This window comes from Drosophila willistoni, assembly GCF_018902025.1.
Source record: "Drosophila willistoni isolate 14030-0811.24 chromosome XR unlocalized genomic scaffold, UCI_dwil_1.1 Seg41, whole genome shotgun sequence".
NCBI classification, from domain to species: domain Eukaryota; kingdom Metazoa; phylum Arthropoda; class Insecta; order Diptera; family Drosophilidae; genus Drosophila; species Drosophila willistoni.
In genome coordinates, this window is record NW_025814058.1 from 1,299,761 (window position 1) to 1,315,476 (window position 15,716).

Genomic DNA, 15,716 nt, shown 5'->3' on the forward strand with positions numbered 1-15,716 from the left:
TCTCAATTTTCAATCATTTAAACATTTCTCCTTGGCCACACGGTTAAAGTTCGACTATTATGGACGCACGGACTCGACACGCTCGACGGGCGCCAACTGTAGGACTGACTGATTGGATGGCTCTTGTCTCGTTGGCCTTTTTTTCTCCGCTATTTTTTTGATTCCAATTATAAGGAGCTGAAGGACTAATGCGGACGCTACGCTGTTTTGTTTATAGCTGCGTTTGCAATTGCTGCTGCTGCTGCTGCTTTTGTTATTGTTGTTGATGTCGGCATTTGTCGTTGTCCAGACGGATGCAAGGATTGTAGAGACCTGCGCAGTAAGTCAAACACCAAAAAGTAACGGTACCATATATTTGAATTGCCTTACGAAATTAACCCTATATCCTAACGGTTTTTAAGGAACCTACAAAAAGAAATAAGAAGTGCAGCTTGCTTGTGTTAAACATCCTGATTTTATTGAATTAATAGAAATTCATCTAAAAATGAATCTGATATGGAGGATTTTAGAGCCAACATCATTTGTCTTATATTTTTTTTTAAAATTTAACGGCGATCGTATTGTAGCTGCAAATGATATCGATAACAAGTGATAACGACAAGTGTTACAAACAGTCGATACTTATCGAAACACAGAAACAGCTGAGTTCCCACAGACCTGCTCCCACATCCAAAGGTTAGATAATAAAAATCAACATGGCATTTAAATTTGTGGCCCGATCCTGCAACTCCCTGCTGCAGCATGCCACACGACGTTCTCATCTCACATTGACATGGAGCCGAACATTATCCCATTATCCAGTAAACGATGCTCTATTCGGCCTGGATGAGGAGCGCCAGAAGCTGCGCGAGATCGCTTTTAATTTCTTTCAAAAGGAGATAGCTCCACAGGCGAAGGAGATAGACAAACTGGATAATTTCAAGCAAGTGTTTTAATGGCAGGAGATCGCTGTGATCTAACTTCACTCTGACATTCTAGGGATATGCGTCCGTTTTGGCAGAAACTTGGTGAATTGGGTTTTTTGGGTATCACAGCGGAACCAGAATATGGCGGAACAGGTGGCACCTATTTGGATCACTGCATCATTCTAGAGGAATTTTCACGGTACTCTACTTTCACTTAATTTGGTTCTTAAGGCCATTTCACTGAATATTTTTCATCTGTTTTAGTGCTGCTGGAGGAGTGGCTCTGTCATATGGTGCTCACTCTAATCTGTGCATTAATCAGCTAACCAAAAATGGTACGCCCGAACAAAAGGCAAAGTATTTGCCCAAATTGTGCAGCGGAGAACATATTGGTGGCCTGGCCATGTCTGAGCCTGGAGCTGGCTCTGATGTTGTGTCGATGAAATTGCGTGCCGAACGTAAAGGCGATTATTATGTGCTGAATGGAACAAAGTTTTGGATTACAAATGGTTCCGATGCGGATACATTGATTGTTTATGCCCGAACAGGACCCAGTGATGCACCAGGGCATGGCATTACAGCCTTTATTGTGGAGACGGCCTGGGAGGGATTCAGTGTGGCCCAGAAGCTCGATAAGCTTGGTATGCGCGGCAGTAGCACCTGTGAGCTGGTGTTCCAAGATTTGAAAGTGCCAGCCAAAAATATTCTTGGCCAGGAAAACAAAGGAGTCTATGTGCTGATGTCTGGCCTGGACTACGAGCGTTTGGTACTGGCTGCAGGACCAGTGGGTCTTATGCAAGCAGCCTGTGATGTTGCCTTTGACTATGCACATCAGCGCAAGCAAAAGAACAAACTAATTGGTGAATTCCAGTTGCTTCAAGGAAAAATGGCAGACATGTACACCTTACTAAGCGCCTCCCGTAGCTACTTGTATGCCGTGGCCAGATCATGCGATAATGGTGTGCGCAGTTCAAAGGATTGTGCTGGTGTTATTTTGTATTGCGCCGAAAATGCCACTAAATTGGCCTTAGATGCCATTCAGATACTCGGTGGTAATGGCTATATTAACGAGAATCCCACTGGTCGTTTGTTGCGTGATGCAAAGCTCTACGAGATTGGAGCTGGCACCTCTGAGATAAGACGCTGGCTAATTGGACGGCAATTGAACCAGGAATATAAGTAGAATGACAATGGACATGTTTATAAAACCTTTCCGTTGAGATGACAAACGCTGATAGATTCAGGACAAACCGAAACCAAACAGACTAATTGTTGCATTTATATATTTTTAAAGAATTTTATTCAAGCGTACCTAAACATTGTGCCTTTTTTGTAAAACAAACTGCATGTATAATAATTAATTAATAAAGAGCAAAATGATCATATTTTTAGATTTATTCGCTTTGCTCGCAGGATACAGTAAAACACTTTGATAGCATACAATTAGGGTTAGGCTTTTTTATAGCATACTTATTTGGCTTTACGGCATACTAAAATAATCTGACAAACTTTAAATATATTTTAAGCAAATTGACTTTATTCTTGTTCATAGTCCTAAATTCTAAATGTTTTTTGAAAAATCCGAAATGTGATTTTTAGAATTTCGTCAAGCTGTGATTGATTTTCTCATAGATCCAGTCAATATAGTGACAAACCCGTACATAAACTCCCGGTCTATTCTGATAACCGCAATGCTGTCCCCATGATATAATGCCATATAGAGTTTCGCCATCTGAAAAAAGGTTTAAAATCAAACTTAAAATTATTAAACTAGGGGCATTCTCACCTTCATCAGAGCAGACAAGTGGACCACCAGAATCGCCCTCACATGCGTCTACACTCTCATCCATGGAGCCGGCACAGAACATTCCTGAAATCAATTTAATGAATTAGTCAATAATATATTAGAGATCCCTCTTCGATCGAACGATTAATACCATCGGTCATTGCATCGCCATAGACATTTGAGCGTTTGCAAGTGGCATCAGATAAAATGGGCAACTGAGCTGATCTAAGAATCTGGGATGGAGCTGAGAATATAAATTTTAAATCAATTGTAGACTCCTCTTGCGAAGTTGTTGAAACACTTACTGGACAAACCGGACTTAATGGAGCCCCAACCTGATATGGTGCAGGTTCGATTCTCGCCAAGAGGCACATTCTTTTCTGGTAAGCAAATTGGCTGGACATAGTCACTAAATTTAAGCGGAGTTTTAAGCACAATCACTGCAATGTCATTGTTCATGTGTGAACCATCGCGGAATTTCTCATGTGTATACCAGTTCTCAATGAACGAATCCACTTCAGAGGATTCAGCAATATTGGCATAATGATCACCGACACGCACAAAGTAGGATCCCTTTGGATGACCGTACAGGCAATGGGCAGCAGTCAGAAGATGACGCTTAGAGATGACAACAGCGCCGCACCAATGACTTGAGATGCCGCCACGACCACGGGTACGTATGGTGGCCTGCCAAGGATGTCGGCCGCGACGCGCTATATTACCCTTAATCACACGCTCCTCAGGATGGGCATACTCATCGGTTAGATCATCTTTGAAGATGCCGCAACGGCGTGGCGTATGTAGAGCCTTGCTGGAACGTTCCCACAGTCCAATGTCCGATAAAGTAAAGGCGGGATGACTAATTTGCCCGGATGGGCTTCCCTTGATGTTGTGGCTGCCACCACCCACTGAGTGAAGGCGAACACTCTGCTGACGCTGCTGCCGGGTTGGTGGTGGCCCAGCTGTACAACGTAAACTTACATCTTCAGTATGATTGCAATTATGTTCGCCCCAATTCCAGTGACTGCATTTATCGATGCTACTTTCATTGCCATGACACATGACCTCATCCAGCCAAATGGGTCCACTTGCAGGACCAAAGATATTTTTCTCGATTTTCTATGCAAAGACAGTTTGACAATAACCAAAAGAAAATGAAACTTCAAATTAAACCTACGGCTGATCCATAGTATCCCAAAGAATTGCAGGCAATTTGCGCTGACTTTGCACTGAAATCGTCATCACAAACACTACCCCAGACACCATGGTACTTCACCTCCAGGCGACCTTCACTTGGATTGCGTCCACCCTCCAAACGATACTCAATGGGAGCCTGCCAAGTCCGCCAAATGGTTAAGATAAATTTTAGTTTCGATATGCTGCACACTCACCTTACAAACTGCTTCACTCTCGTCCGATTTATCGGCACAATCCTCTGTATGATCGCATACAAAGGCTGGTGGGATGCATTCCTTAGAGGTGTGACACAGCCAATAGTTGTTCGGGCACTTGAGCACGGGAACTTTGCAGACTACTCCTACGACTTCATCGACACCGCAATTGTGAATGCCCCAGCCCTTGAATTGGCAATCCTTGAGCATTGTCTCATTACCCTGGCACTCCACTTTGTCCATCATATAGTTGAAGTTGCGATCAGGTGGGGCATAATACGAATTGCCACGCACTTCTTGTGCGCCCATTTTATAGCCCAATTCGCGGCAAACAACATCGGCATCCCGTAAACCAAACTTGTCATCACACACGTAACCCCATTGACCGTTGACTGGAAAGAGCAACGTATTGACAATGACCCATTGAATTCACTTTCGCATCCAATCTGATATATGTAAATGCATACCCTTAACTTCAACGCGTCCCATGTGAGAGTTCTCGCCGCCAGTTAACCGCACCTGATAGCCCAAATGTTGACACTGGCTCTCGTCCCGGCGATTCGGGCCACAGTTATTCACTCCGTTGCACACTTCCTTTTGTTTAATGCACTTGCCATTGCCGCAATCGAATTCGCAGTCATTATCCTGGAAATTACTACGCATGGATATCTGATATTGAGATTTAGGTGTTGTTTCCTCAGCGTTAGGATTGGGTAGATATTCCTCATCCTCATCCTCATCTTGATCTTTTGGCGAGTCAAAAGATTTGGGCAAACGTTGATCGGGGTGATGATGCTGATGATGAACTATGTCAGGAGTCGTCGTGTCAGGACTATTCTGTTCGGGATTTTGCCGAAAGGGATTGAGCAATTCGGGATGCTGGCTATGATAGAGGGGACTATGGTAATGGTGATTGTTGTGGTGCTGATGCTGATGGTGAGAATGCGGCTTCTCAAATGGATCGGGCAAATTTGGATGACGCCTATGAAAATCACGATTGTGCGGCGTATGCCAATTGTTGTTGTTGTTGTTTTTGTTGTTTGTGGCGGTAGTTGTGCTGGATGTGGTGGTTGTGGTCGTCATTGAATCGATGTCCACCTTGCGTGTGCCACGATGAAAATCATTTTGTGTATCACCAAAAGCATAGGTTGTAGGATTTATGGTCTGCTCAGTGTGTGTCGTTTCCTCAGCATCTGGAACAACAGAGTCAGAGTCGCTGTCAGATTCGTTCGTTTCAATGTCCAGGCTTTCCTGCTCGCCGGCCACAATGAGTTCAACATCATCGTCGGGTCGTATGGAATTTCTGGGAGTGGTTGTTGTGGATGTGGATGCAATAGTTCTAGAGGTAGGTGGCTTGCTTATCACCGTAGCTATGGCTGATTCAGTTTGTTTGGCTAAAATCTCCGGGGCATTGCCACTGTGATTGAAATAGGGACGCAGCATTAGACGCAAAGCCTCACCGAAAATCCGTTGATCATTTGAAGGATCGGAATTGGAATCTGCTTTAGCAGCTCTAGAATTTAATGTGGGATTGTAAAATTTATGATCAAAAGGAGGCGGACTAAGATCATGCCTCTTAGTTGTGCTCTCTCCAAACTCATCCAAATTATCATCGATATCCTCGGAAGGAATGAAAGGATCATGAGCTTTTGGTGTAGTAGTTGGCGGCGGAATCTTTTGCCAAGATGTATTATGGGAATGAGCTACAGCTGCATAGCCAGGACTATAATGTGGTGGCCTGACCTCTTTCGGTGAGCTAACATTGGCCATGGGTGGATAGATGGGAAATGTACGAAGATTTGTAGGCAAACGTGTTGTGGATGGGGTAGAAGGTTGTGCTGCTGGAGTTGGTGCTGGTGGTGGTGGAGGTTGCAAGCCTCCATACAAATTTGACTCGTCTATAACTGGTTGGTGAGGCAACGGAGAGGATGGCGTAGGGAAACCCTTAACGGGCGGGTCATATAAATCTACAGGTTCCTGATGTGTTTCACTGGGAAACTGGTCATGTGATGGACTGTGTGGCGTGAGATTTTGGTCTAGGTCAACTGATTGCTGTCCAGCATCTGGTGTATAATCTAAATCAAGAGGTTGCTGTCCGCCTAAAGGAGCCAATGGTGGCAAGTCATGATTGGGATATTGTTGGCCAGCTCCAACCAAATCTCTACTAAAGTCTTGACGTGACAAACTATTGGGTGAGTAGTGTGACTGATGTGGTTGTGGTTGTTGGTGGTGGTGGTGGTTATGGTGCTGCTGCTGCTGATCCTCCTCCTCCTCTTCGACCTCTTCCACAACTGGATTAGCGTAATACACATGATCTGTAGAGGCAGGAGCCATGGGTGCCAATGGAGTCTTATAACTGGGATAATTACGATTCGGCTGTAGGGATCCTTCCACATAGAGCACACTCTGTGTGGGTATACGATGGGTAAAAGAGGTGCCATGACCAGACCAGCCTCCTGCTTCGCCGCCATATTGCTGATTCACTTGTCCAACCTGCTGCTGCTGCTGCTGCTGATGGTAATTTGTGAAGCCAATGCCAGCTGGACGCTGCATATTCATGGAGCTCCAACGATTACCACCGGCACTTTCCCCCCTGCCTTCATTGTAGGCTTTCGATTGACGACTCTCTGCAAGAGAAAGATCTTAAATCAATGTAATGGCAAAAGGAAATTTTTGGTGTAAGGTTAGTAACCATAGGACGACTGATCTATCATAACATCGTAATTGTAGTCGCATCGGTCATTTCGGGCCACCAGAGCACTGGCTAAACACAACTTGCGCGAGATACTGAAAATCTGTTCTGGGGAGCAATCCGAAATCGAAGCCAGCCGCCGTTCCGCCGACTGTGGACAAGTGAGATATTTGCTTGGCACTCGTGGATGTGGCAAAAGTATCGAGCCACTCAAACCCATGGGGCAGAAAATGGCGGCGTCTAGCGATTGAGTTTTGATCTGCTGCCACCATTCGTAGATGATAAGCAGTTCGCTTATGGTATAGAGGCGTTCCTGTCGCTGCACTTGCTCCACTCCCTGGCATCTGTGTTGCGAAAAGCTGAAATGTTCGCCGGGTGGGCAACTGACTAGTAGAATGTCATTGCCCTCGCAGCTAAGAAACTTGGAACAATCAAAGGGATACACATGATGGCCATCTTGTGGACAGAACAGAACTAGAAAAGATGGGTAATTCAGTTATTCGATCATCGTCAACATCATCATTAGTGGATCATCGGCTCACAATCGATTTCTTGCTGCTGCAGATGTTGGGCCTGTCGCTGATACCCTGTGATATGATCCCAGCTAGCTACATGTTGCTCGTACACACAATATCCTTGGGACAGACTGAAGACATGACCAGAGGGACACTGCTGGATTTGAGTATGACCCTCTTGACAACTCACATAGCTGCTGCCATCAAAGGGGTGCGGGAAGAGTCCATAAACTGAACTGGGACATATTAAACGCTTATAGGAAAAGGCAGCAGAGTTCCCAGAGATAGAAGTGGAACTAGAGCTGGATGTTGAAGGTGAGTAGGTCCCGGTGTTTCCAGAGATGAAGCTGGAGCTAGGTGCTGAAGGTGAATAGACGCCAGCGTTCCCAGAGGTTGAAGTGGAACTGGAGCTGAATGTTGCAGGTGAATAGACTGCACCGTTGCCAGAGATGGAGCTGAAGCTGGAGCCAGATGCTGAAGGTGAATAGACGCCAGCCTTCCCAGAGGTAGAAGTGGAACTGGAGCTAGATATTGAGGGTGAATAGACTGCACCGTTACCAGCGATGGAGCTAAAGCTGGAGCCAGATGCTGAAGGTGAATAGACTCCGGCGTTTCCAGAGATGAAGCTGGAGCCAGATGCTGAAGGTGAATAGACGCCAGCGTTCCCAGAGGTTGAAGTGGAACTGGAGCTGAATGTTGCAGGTGAATAGACCGCACCGTTACCAGAGATGGAGCTGAAGCTGGAGCCAGATGCTGAAGGTATATAGACTCCAGAGTTTCCTGAGATAAGAGTGGAGCCGTGGCTGGTTCCCGGTGATGAATAGGCTGTCGTCCCAGTGTGACATTCTGCCACCTTATCTTTGTGATCACAGACTTGGGAAATTCTATTCCATGCTGTGCCAGGGCCGCAGTTTTGAATAAATGTCTGACCATTGGCGCAATTCAGGAATTTTGTGCAATCGAATGGATGCGGTTGAAGTCCCTGAGCTCCAGGCGGACAATTGACTTCACCTTGATGTTGATGTCCGAGATGGTTCTCTCTAGTCACCGACACCTCTGCCTCTGCCTCTTCCTGGTTATAGAACTCGTGTTGCGTCTCACTCAAATACTCAACACGATCATTTTCGGCCAACTGATCTCTGGCCACGCACACCTGCTGGGAGATGCTAAAAACGGTGCCCTGGTCACAACTGGCCACGGACGTTTGTTGATCCCGACATATAAGATACTTGGTGCAATCGAAGGGATGCGGATAATAGCCATGACTTATCTGAGTGGGACAAGTGACTGTGGTTAAGTCTTGCATAAAGTCAGCTGCAAATGGATTAAGGCATGGAGAAGGCAATTATCGACACGATAGCTGATGGGGGCCAAAGGATTTCGAAAAAGCTTACTAGAGATTTGCAATGTTCTGTGTGAGTAACTCAAATAGTCGTGCTCCGAAAGTTCCCGAGGATTACCGCACTTGCGCTGACCCAAACTATAGACAAAACCTCGTGGACAAGACTCCACCTGAAGTAAACCATTCTGGCATCTGATGAAGTAGGCGCCGTGAAAGGGATATGGATAGTTGCCTTGAAGGCTACGTGGACATGCCGATAGCGAGGACTGAAAGGCTTGGCTATCCCGATAGCTATAGCTACCGCTTTGGGCTCCCGTCAGCTCCACCTGCAATTCCTCGAAGAACCTTACATAGTCACCCGAAGCCAAGAGGCGACGAGGCCGACAAATTCGCTGCGACAAACTGAAGGCCATCTGCTGCTCACATCTCAGTATGGACATTTTGCCATTGGAACAACGTATGTACTTGTTGCCATCGTAGGGATAAAGATGGAGGCCATCGGTGCCAGCCGGACAAGCGGTTAAGATCAGAGCTGCCCACAAGCAAGGGAAACGGGAGGGAATTGATATACATATCATCATGGATCATCTTTAAATAACTGGCTACTCACAATACTCATAGCTGACCACTGACACAATATAGGCCACATATTCACCGTAGAGGGCCTCCGTCTTGAGCTTACAGTATGCATTCGGTATGCTAAACACATAATTCGGAATGCAACTCTGAATGGCCACTTTGCCCGCCTTGCAATGCAAGTACTTGGTCTGATCAAAGGGATGGGCAAATAGACCCACCACACCGGCAGGGCACAACAGATCATTGAGATGTTGATCAGACAGAGCGGCTAGAGGAAGGGCAATAGGATTAGGCCTACCAATCACCTAAAGACCCAAAAGCATATGAAGACACCAAAGCATAATGAACAAAGCAAAGCAAGCAAAAAGCAAGAAAATGATATTGAAGCAGATGAAAAGCCAGAAAGCAGAAAAGCAAAGCAAAGATTATGTGCGACTTACAAGACAATTGGGAGTTGGTGGCGGTGGCAGAGAAAACACACACCAACCGTTGACCATCAAAGATCTGGGTGGCCGGGCATTGCTCCACCTGCGCCTTTACACCTATGCCACATCGCAAATATTTACGCTGGTCATGCGGATGAGGATAAAGGCCACGCACACCCGGAGGACAGCTCGGACCACTACTTTCCTCGTAGCCACCTTCTGATATGGAGTATTAGTTTTTGTTGTTTCTTTGGGTAAAATCGTATATCTAAAACTAAATAAATAATAATCATACGTACCGTAGGCCTCTGATGCAGCAACACCACCACTGATACCAGCTCCACAATCCACCTTGTTCTTGTAGTCACAGATCAGAAGAGATGCACTAAATGCTGTGCCTGGTCCGCAACTCTGCACAAAAGTTTGACCATTGGCACAATTGAGGAACTTGGTGCAATCAAAAGGATGCGGATGCAATCCATTAACACCAGCTGGACACTTGGGTTCAGTGTTGATTTGTCTCAAACGAGCCGAACGACTGGATTGATTGGAATTCACTGCTGCTGCAGCTGCTTCAGCAATGTCTCCGTTACAGGATACCTTGCTGGGTGAATCACATTGCAAGTTTCTGGCGTCGAATAGAGTGCCCGGTGCACAGGTCTGAATGGTTGGACGTCCATTGAAACAATTGACGAATCGATGGCAATCATGAGGATATGGCTTTAGACCCGTAAAACCCGCTGGACAAGCCGATTCGCGCTCATAGATGGGCTGCTCTTGAATTCTGGCACTGCCGCCATAAGATGATTGCGTTGATGCTGATAACCCGGACTGGCCAGCATCATAATAGCTGCCACCAGATTGATAAGCATTCGAACACTGTAGCCTCTGTCGGAGACGTAATTATGAAATACGAATTTAAAATACAACATACAAACAAATAATTTAAAAAAAGACAACAACAACAGCCTATACACAATTAAGATCAATTGACAAAATTGAAAATGTTTTTCCTGGAAATCGTAATCACACTATATACATAGATATGAGTGCAAAAGATATTAAACCCATTTTCGCAAAAAAATAACAAAAATTTTAAAATATACAATGAGGAGTTATTTTTCTACAGTAATTCGAACTAAAGCCAATTAACTTACTACCTTAACTAACTTGATAAAAACGTAATTTTTGCATAAGTCGAATAATAATCTGAAACGGGTAACAAGTGCGATTTGTTAAACCGATTCACATATTTGTGAATCCGATTCTGATTGCCTTTTTCTGACATTGATTTATTTAAATTGCATGAGGCAAAATCATTTCAAAAGATTCTAAAATACAGCTTGGGAACCAAATCTGCAGATTTAGATTTTTTTTATCTTAAGGCGTCTATATTTTATATCAAATTTTGGTAAATCATTAAATTCCCATCAAATGGCCGAAACATTTTTAATTTATTTTTAAATATTAAAAAATATATATATTTAATAAATGTTTTTACTAACATTTAGCACTGCCAGCAGAAGCCAAAGGCCCAAAAGTCCCTTGGACATAGTGAATGAATTTGGATTCAACCTATAATATGCTATATATTGTCTATATGTATGTATGTACTCGAAAAGTGATAACAATTTTCCCGTTATGTTTTAAAGCGCACTTGAATTTACAATTTAAGTTGTTGTCCCGCTCAAGTTGGGGCCTCGACTGACACAACAGCTTAGCATCTCTATCTTCGTCCATCCATCCAATTGAGCTCTGTTTGTTATCAGCTTAAAAGATCTCAAGACCTATTCTAGAGCTACTGACAGACATGGAGGACGGGGCTTATCGTCGCACAAGTGTGTGTGTGTGTGTGTGTGTGTCTGTTTACATTATGTGTTTTTTTTTTTGGGTTTTTCTCACTTTTTTGACTCACGGATGATGATTTACGGTAGTTGTTAGGATTTTAGCTGGTTGCATCTTTTTCTATTTACATTATATTTAATAAAACTTAAGTCTAGATGATGATGACTAGTTCTTATCAGCGGACTTCTGCTCGGCGCCAGATTCAATTTGGCCTGTACGTTGTTGTATCTTTAACCACAGTTGATCGTATGGCTGCTCAAGTTCTGCCTTCGTTTTAGGGATTCCCACAGCACGTCGCACTTCCGGCGAGAGCAAAAACAGATTCTGAGCCAGACCAAAGCTACTGGAGGCTACCCAGTAGACGCAGAGTGCGGATGGCACAGTACAAGCAACTGGAATCATAACAATGCTCAGGCCACGGAATACATTGTTCATTACATTCTGTAGACGTGTAGCGGGACGTGTTCGCGTCATGGACTGCAGCTCGATGATGCCCAAATTAATAAGGCCTAGGGCCACGGGCAGAATGTATGACTGATCGACCACAGTGAGGTTTGGAATCCAACCGAAGCCTCCTATCGTCATTTCGGTGGCTATTATTTGGGCTTTCAGTGTTGTGGGATCGGGCAGCATGTAGACCAAATTTCGCAGTGCCACAGATTGAAAAATCCACAAAGGGATTTGTCCCCAGAGAACAATAAGAGTTTTCATTGGATGACAATTGTCGCGTACTATCAATTTTTGCCATTGTTTTTTAATCTGCAATATAATTTAAATTAGTATTTTGTGACTACCGTGTAACTAACAAACTTACCGAACGTCTGTAGACGACTTGAGTTTGCTTGTCGCTCCATTTGAATTTGTGTTTGGCCATGGCTGCCTCCCTTTTCAGCTCTTCTACTATGGCCGGCATTTCCAGAGCAATCTTTTCGATTCGGGCTGTAATCTTGTGTTGGTAAATGGTCAGAGGCAATGTTACAACACCACGAAATAGAAGCGTGGAGGCCACAATGGACGCCCACCAGGGCAATCCGCTGTAATCGTGGATCTGTGTTAGAGCCTCCTGCATATAAGCTACAGGTGTGCTATTGGACAAAGTTTGCCAAAATCCGACCATTCCGCTGGCATTTGCTAGCTCCACTTGAAGTTGAGATGTGGCCACTGCCCCCGCCTCAGTTGAAGCCAGACGCCGCCCCTGCCGCGAGCTAATGGGTGCTGTAGTGGGGGCTTCCGAATAACACAAACCATTGCCCCAAGTGGCCGCAATCCCTCGTCTGCCGTAACAGGAACATAACCGTAACGTTCCCATTTTCATACAAACCACAGTCAGCTGTTTTGGGCACAGAAGTTTAACACAGCAAACATTTTGAGGGGGAGACAAATTTTAAATGTCTGTTGAGTTAGGTGCGGTGGCAGTGAATATTGCCTCTGTTTATAACGACAAATTAGTGCACAGAACAAGCAAGATAATTTCGCAATTATATTTAAATAAAATATATATATTTAAAGGCGCGAAAACAAAATTTTAAAATCAGTGTTAGTAACCGATAAATTGGCGTACAGCCAGAGAGTTAAATTTCTCACATCTAAAAATATATCGATTAATGTGCAATCGACTATACATTTCGACAAATTAATGAAGTATCGATACATGTACACTGTAACACGTACATTTTCCAAGTGGACAAAAGTTGATCTTTTTTTTTGTTGCCAATTACTTTGCCAATTTCATTATTTTAAGTAGAATTAGATGCACGACTGTGTTAAATGTTGTCCGATAAAGTGCAATAGTAAGGAATTTGCCACGTCCTACATAGAAAAGGCAGCGCAGCGCAAGTCTTAGCTTAGACTTGTCCTTGGCTTGTCTCGTCTGTTTCATTCAATATTGCGCCAGCGTCATCAAAAACTTGGGCGATTTTCATATCAACCAGTTACCATAGAAAAGATAAGTAAAGGTGTTTGACCGTTGCCATGGCTAGTCCCAGAACGCGAAGAGTGCTCCAAGAGCTGAAACCCCAAGATGAGAATTCGGTATGTCCAAAAAAAAAACATTAATACATACACACAGACAGACACACACACATACACATCTACTCACACTCATTTGTATACATACATTCATATTAAACCGAAACGTGATTTCCAATTAGAAATGCTTCGAGTGTGGCACACACAATCCGCAGTGGGTATCAGTTACATATGGAATCTGGATTTGCTTGGAATGCTCAGGAAAGCATCGCAGCTTGGGCGTCCATCTGTCGTTTGTACGCTCCGTTACAATGGACAAATGGAAAGACATTGAGTTGGAAAAAATGAAAGCCGGCGGGAATCGCAATGCTCGTGAATTTCTGGAGGATCAGGCCGACTGGAATGAGCGAGCTCCTATTACGCAGCGATACAATTCCAGAGCAGCGGCTCTCTATCGTGATAAAATATCGACATTGGCCCAGGGCAAAAGCTGGAATCAAAAAGAGGCGGAAACACGAATGGGCAGCAGTGGAACCAATAGTAGTCGCAACATTTCTAGCAGTACCTCAATAAGTGGAGGCGGTAGTTCGCAGTCCTCGTCAGGATATGGTGGCTCCGGTAATGGTGGCGGCGGCTATCAGAACGGTGGTGGCAGTTATGGCGACGCTCCAAGCTATCAGCAGTTTCAGACACAGGAGTTCAAGGATCAGAAAGAAGAATTTTTCAATCGACGTCAAGTAGAGAATGCTTCGCGACCAGCGTAAGTACGAAACACTCTTTTTGTTAATTTATCTAACCAAATTATATTTCTCTAGTAATTTGCCACCGAATCAGGGAGGAAAATATGCTGGATTTGGTTTCACACGTGATCCACCACCGAAAACACAATCTCAAGAGATTTTCGATTCCACATTATCTACGCTGGCATCGGGATGGAGTCTCTTTTCAACAAATGCTTCCAAGTTAGCCTCCACGGCGAAAGAAAAGGCTGTAACTACTGTCAATTTGGCCTCAAACAAGGTACATGCAATCATTTGTAGATGATTCATCCTTTTTTTTTTTTGTTAGTACTTTTTTTTTGATTTTCATTAAGATATTGTTTTCCCTTTTCTTTTTGATTTTATTTTTCCTATGGTTTGTAGATTAAGGAAGGCACTTTGCTAGAATCAGTGCAATCTGGTGTCTCAGATGTGGCCTTTAAGGTCGGTAGTAGTTCGAGGATCCTTCATGTCCACCTTTTTCCCATACACATATAAATTATAGATTGCTCGTTTCGTTTACCCTACAATTTGTGTTTCCCCCACAGGTTACGGACATAGGCAAACGTGGATGGAACAACTTGGCAGGCAGCAACATTTCATCACCTCAAAGCGGCTATCAGGATCCCAGTTTCGAGGACAATGCCTATCAACGTTCCCATTCGGTGGGTGGCAATCTCGCTGGCGGTTTGGGTCAGCAGAGCGGCGTTAGCGACAGCGATTGGGGCGGCTGGCAGGATAGTGCCAACAATAAGACGCATCTGACCAGCTCCAGTTCGTATCATAATCAATTGAGTAGCAACAGTGGCACAGCAACCTCTGGCCTCACTCACGATGCCGATTGGTCCGGCTTTGAGGCATCCAACTATCAGAGCGCCGAAACATCCTATCAGAATACCCCATCGGGTGGCCAAAGTACGCGCCGCAATATTAAATTGCAAGACACATCACAAAAACTAAGTGAAGGGTTTGAAAATCTTGATGTCAAAAATGTTAAACCAACGACAACAGCCGGCGGATCATCCAGTGGCAAAGCCACCGCTGAAGATGATGCTTGGAACTTATTGATGAATTAGGGGAATTATTATGTGAAATTGAACCGTACCAACCACAATGTAACTTATACTTTTTTGTCTTTTTGATTAATTTGTTGTCCTCAATGTGAAGTGAGCAATGAGCTGTTGTACGCGCATTTAATGTAATTAACAAACAAACAGATATTACAAATTTATAAATCCCCCTATTAACCTCCCCGACAACCTCCTCCCTGAATGCTCCAACATGATGATTTCCAACGAAAAGTGCAACTTTTTTAAATATCATTTCCAGAGTTTAGACCAATTTTATATAGAACTACAACTATTAAACAAATTAATTAGCTTAAAATACATGCTATATATGTGGAATACAACTAAATGAAACGGATATAAACGAATATGGCTATGAATGAATATACAAGAACCATTTACTACATTTTTTCTTTGTTTCGAGCGGGTAGAATTTAAAACGG

At 44.0% G+C, this 15,716-nt stretch overlaps 4 protein-coding genes across 8 annotated transcripts; 2 read left to right on the plus strand and 2 right to left on the minus strand.

Annotated features, from left to right (window-relative positions):
• The first annotated feature begins 632 nt into the window (after window positions 1–632).
• On the plus strand, window positions 633–2,290 carry LOC6643127 (isovaleryl-CoA dehydrogenase, mitochondrial). The gene is made up of 3 exons (XM_002065842.4): window positions 633–922; window positions 979–1,104; window positions 1,170–2,290. The coding sequence occupies exons 1-3, from the start codon at window positions 696–698 to the stop codon at window positions 2,086–2,088; spliced, it is 1,272 nt and encodes a 423-aa protein (XP_002065878.1). The 5' UTR covers window positions 633–695; the 3' UTR covers window positions 2,089–2,290.
• Window positions 2,291–2,420: 130 nt separating this feature from the next.
• On the minus strand, window positions 2,421–11,198 carry LOC6643128. Of its 4 annotated transcripts, XM_023176139.1 has the most exons (15): window positions 11,141–11,198; window positions 9,935–10,523; window positions 9,651–9,854; window positions 9,242–9,478; window positions 8,684–9,163; window positions 7,951–8,603; window positions 7,317–7,785; window positions 6,775–7,248; window positions 4,550–6,709; window positions 4,083–4,474; window positions 3,869–4,024; window positions 2,997–3,810; window positions 2,843–2,935; window positions 2,692–2,775; window positions 2,421–2,637 (listed from the first exon to the last, which is right to left on the minus strand). In XM_023176139.1, the coding sequence occupies exons 1-15, from the start codon at window positions 11,186–11,188 to the stop codon at window positions 2,501–2,503; spliced, it is 6,990 nt and encodes a 2,329-aa protein (XP_023031907.1). In that variant the 5' UTR covers window positions 11,189–11,198; the 3' UTR covers window positions 2,421–2,500. The 4 variants fall into 4 exon arrangements, with proteins under 4 accessions (XP_023031907.1, XP_023031906.1, XP_023031908.1 ...); XM_023176138.1 differs by having other exon boundaries at window positions 7,317–8,603; XM_023176140.2 differs by lacking the exons at window positions 9,935–10,523; window positions 11,141–11,198 and having other exon boundaries at window positions 7,317–8,603; window positions 9,242–9,515; window positions 9,651–9,729.
• Window positions 11,199–11,645: 447 nt separating this feature from the next.
• On the minus strand, window positions 11,646–12,835 carry LOC6643129 (cytochrome c oxidase assembly protein COX18, mitochondrial). The gene is made up of 2 exons (XM_002065844.4): window positions 12,295–12,835; window positions 11,646–12,239 (listed from the first exon to the last, which is right to left on the minus strand). Exons 1-2 carry the CDS (start codon window positions 12,793–12,795, stop codon window positions 11,646–11,648), a joined length of 1,095 nt encoding a protein of 364 aa, XP_002065880.2. The 5' UTR covers window positions 12,796–12,835.
• Window positions 12,836–13,124: 289 nt separating this feature from the next.
• On the plus strand, window positions 13,125–15,667 carry LOC6643130 (ADP-ribosylation factor GTPase-activating protein 1). Of its 2 annotated transcripts, XM_002065845.4 has the most exons (5): window positions 13,125–13,511; window positions 13,631–14,208; window positions 14,264–14,468; window positions 14,591–14,650; window positions 14,755–15,667. In XM_002065845.4, the coding sequence occupies exons 1-5, from the start codon at window positions 13,452–13,454 to the stop codon at window positions 15,280–15,282; spliced, it is 1,431 nt and encodes a 476-aa protein (XP_002065881.1). In that variant the 5' UTR covers window positions 13,125–13,451; the 3' UTR covers window positions 15,283–15,667. The 2 variants fall into 2 exon arrangements, with proteins under 2 accessions (XP_002065881.1, XP_015033768.1); XM_015178282.3 differs by lacking the exon at window positions 14,591–14,650.
• Window positions 15,668–15,716: the final 49 nt, after the last annotated feature.

Excerpts from the sequence above, each read along its gene's own strand:
- LOC6643128 (XM_023176138.1), bottom strand. The coding sequence starts at position 11,188 with ATGTCCAAGGGACTTTTGGGCCTTTGGCTTCTGCTGGCAGTGCTAAAT. Across the intron at positions 9,855-9,934 it reads TGCTGCATCAGAGGCCTACG|AAGGTGGCTACGAGGAAAGT; the intron begins GTACGTATGATT and ends ACTCCATATCAG. Across the intron at positions 3,811-3,868 it reads TGGGATACTATGGATCAGCC|AAAATCGAGAAAAATATCTT; the intron begins GTAGGTTTAATT and ends GTCTTTGCATAG.
- LOC6643129 (XM_002065844.4), bottom strand. The coding sequence starts at position 12,795 with ATGAAAATGGGAACGTTACGGTTATGTTCCTGTTACGGCAGACGAGGG. Across the intron at positions 12,240-12,294 it reads AAGTCGTCTACAGACGTTCG|ATTAAAAAACAATGGCAAAA; the intron begins GTAAGTTTGTTA and ends ATTATATTGCAG.
- LOC6643127 (XM_002065842.4), top strand. The coding sequence starts at position 696 with ATGGCATTTAAATTTGTGGCCCGATCCTGCAACTCCCTGCTGCAGCAT. Across the intron at positions 923-978 it reads GACAAACTGGATAATTTCAA|GGATATGCGTCCGTTTTGGC; the intron begins GCAAGTGTTTTA and ends CTGACATTCTAG. Across the intron at positions 1,105-1,169 it reads ATTCTAGAGGAATTTTCACG|TGCTGCTGGAGGAGTGGCTC; the intron begins GTACTCTACTTT and ends CATCTGTTTTAG.
- LOC6643130 (XM_002065845.4), top strand. The coding sequence starts at position 13,452 with ATGGCTAGTCCCAGAACGCGAAGAGTGCTCCAAGAGCTGAAACCCCAA. Across the intron at positions 13,512-13,630 it reads AACCCCAAGATGAGAATTCG|AAATGCTTCGAGTGTGGCAC; the intron begins GTATGTCCAAAA and ends ATTTCCAATTAG. Across the intron at positions 14,469-14,590 it reads TCAATTTGGCCTCAAACAAG|ATTAAGGAAGGCACTTTGCT; the intron begins GTACATGCAATC and ends TATGGTTTGTAG.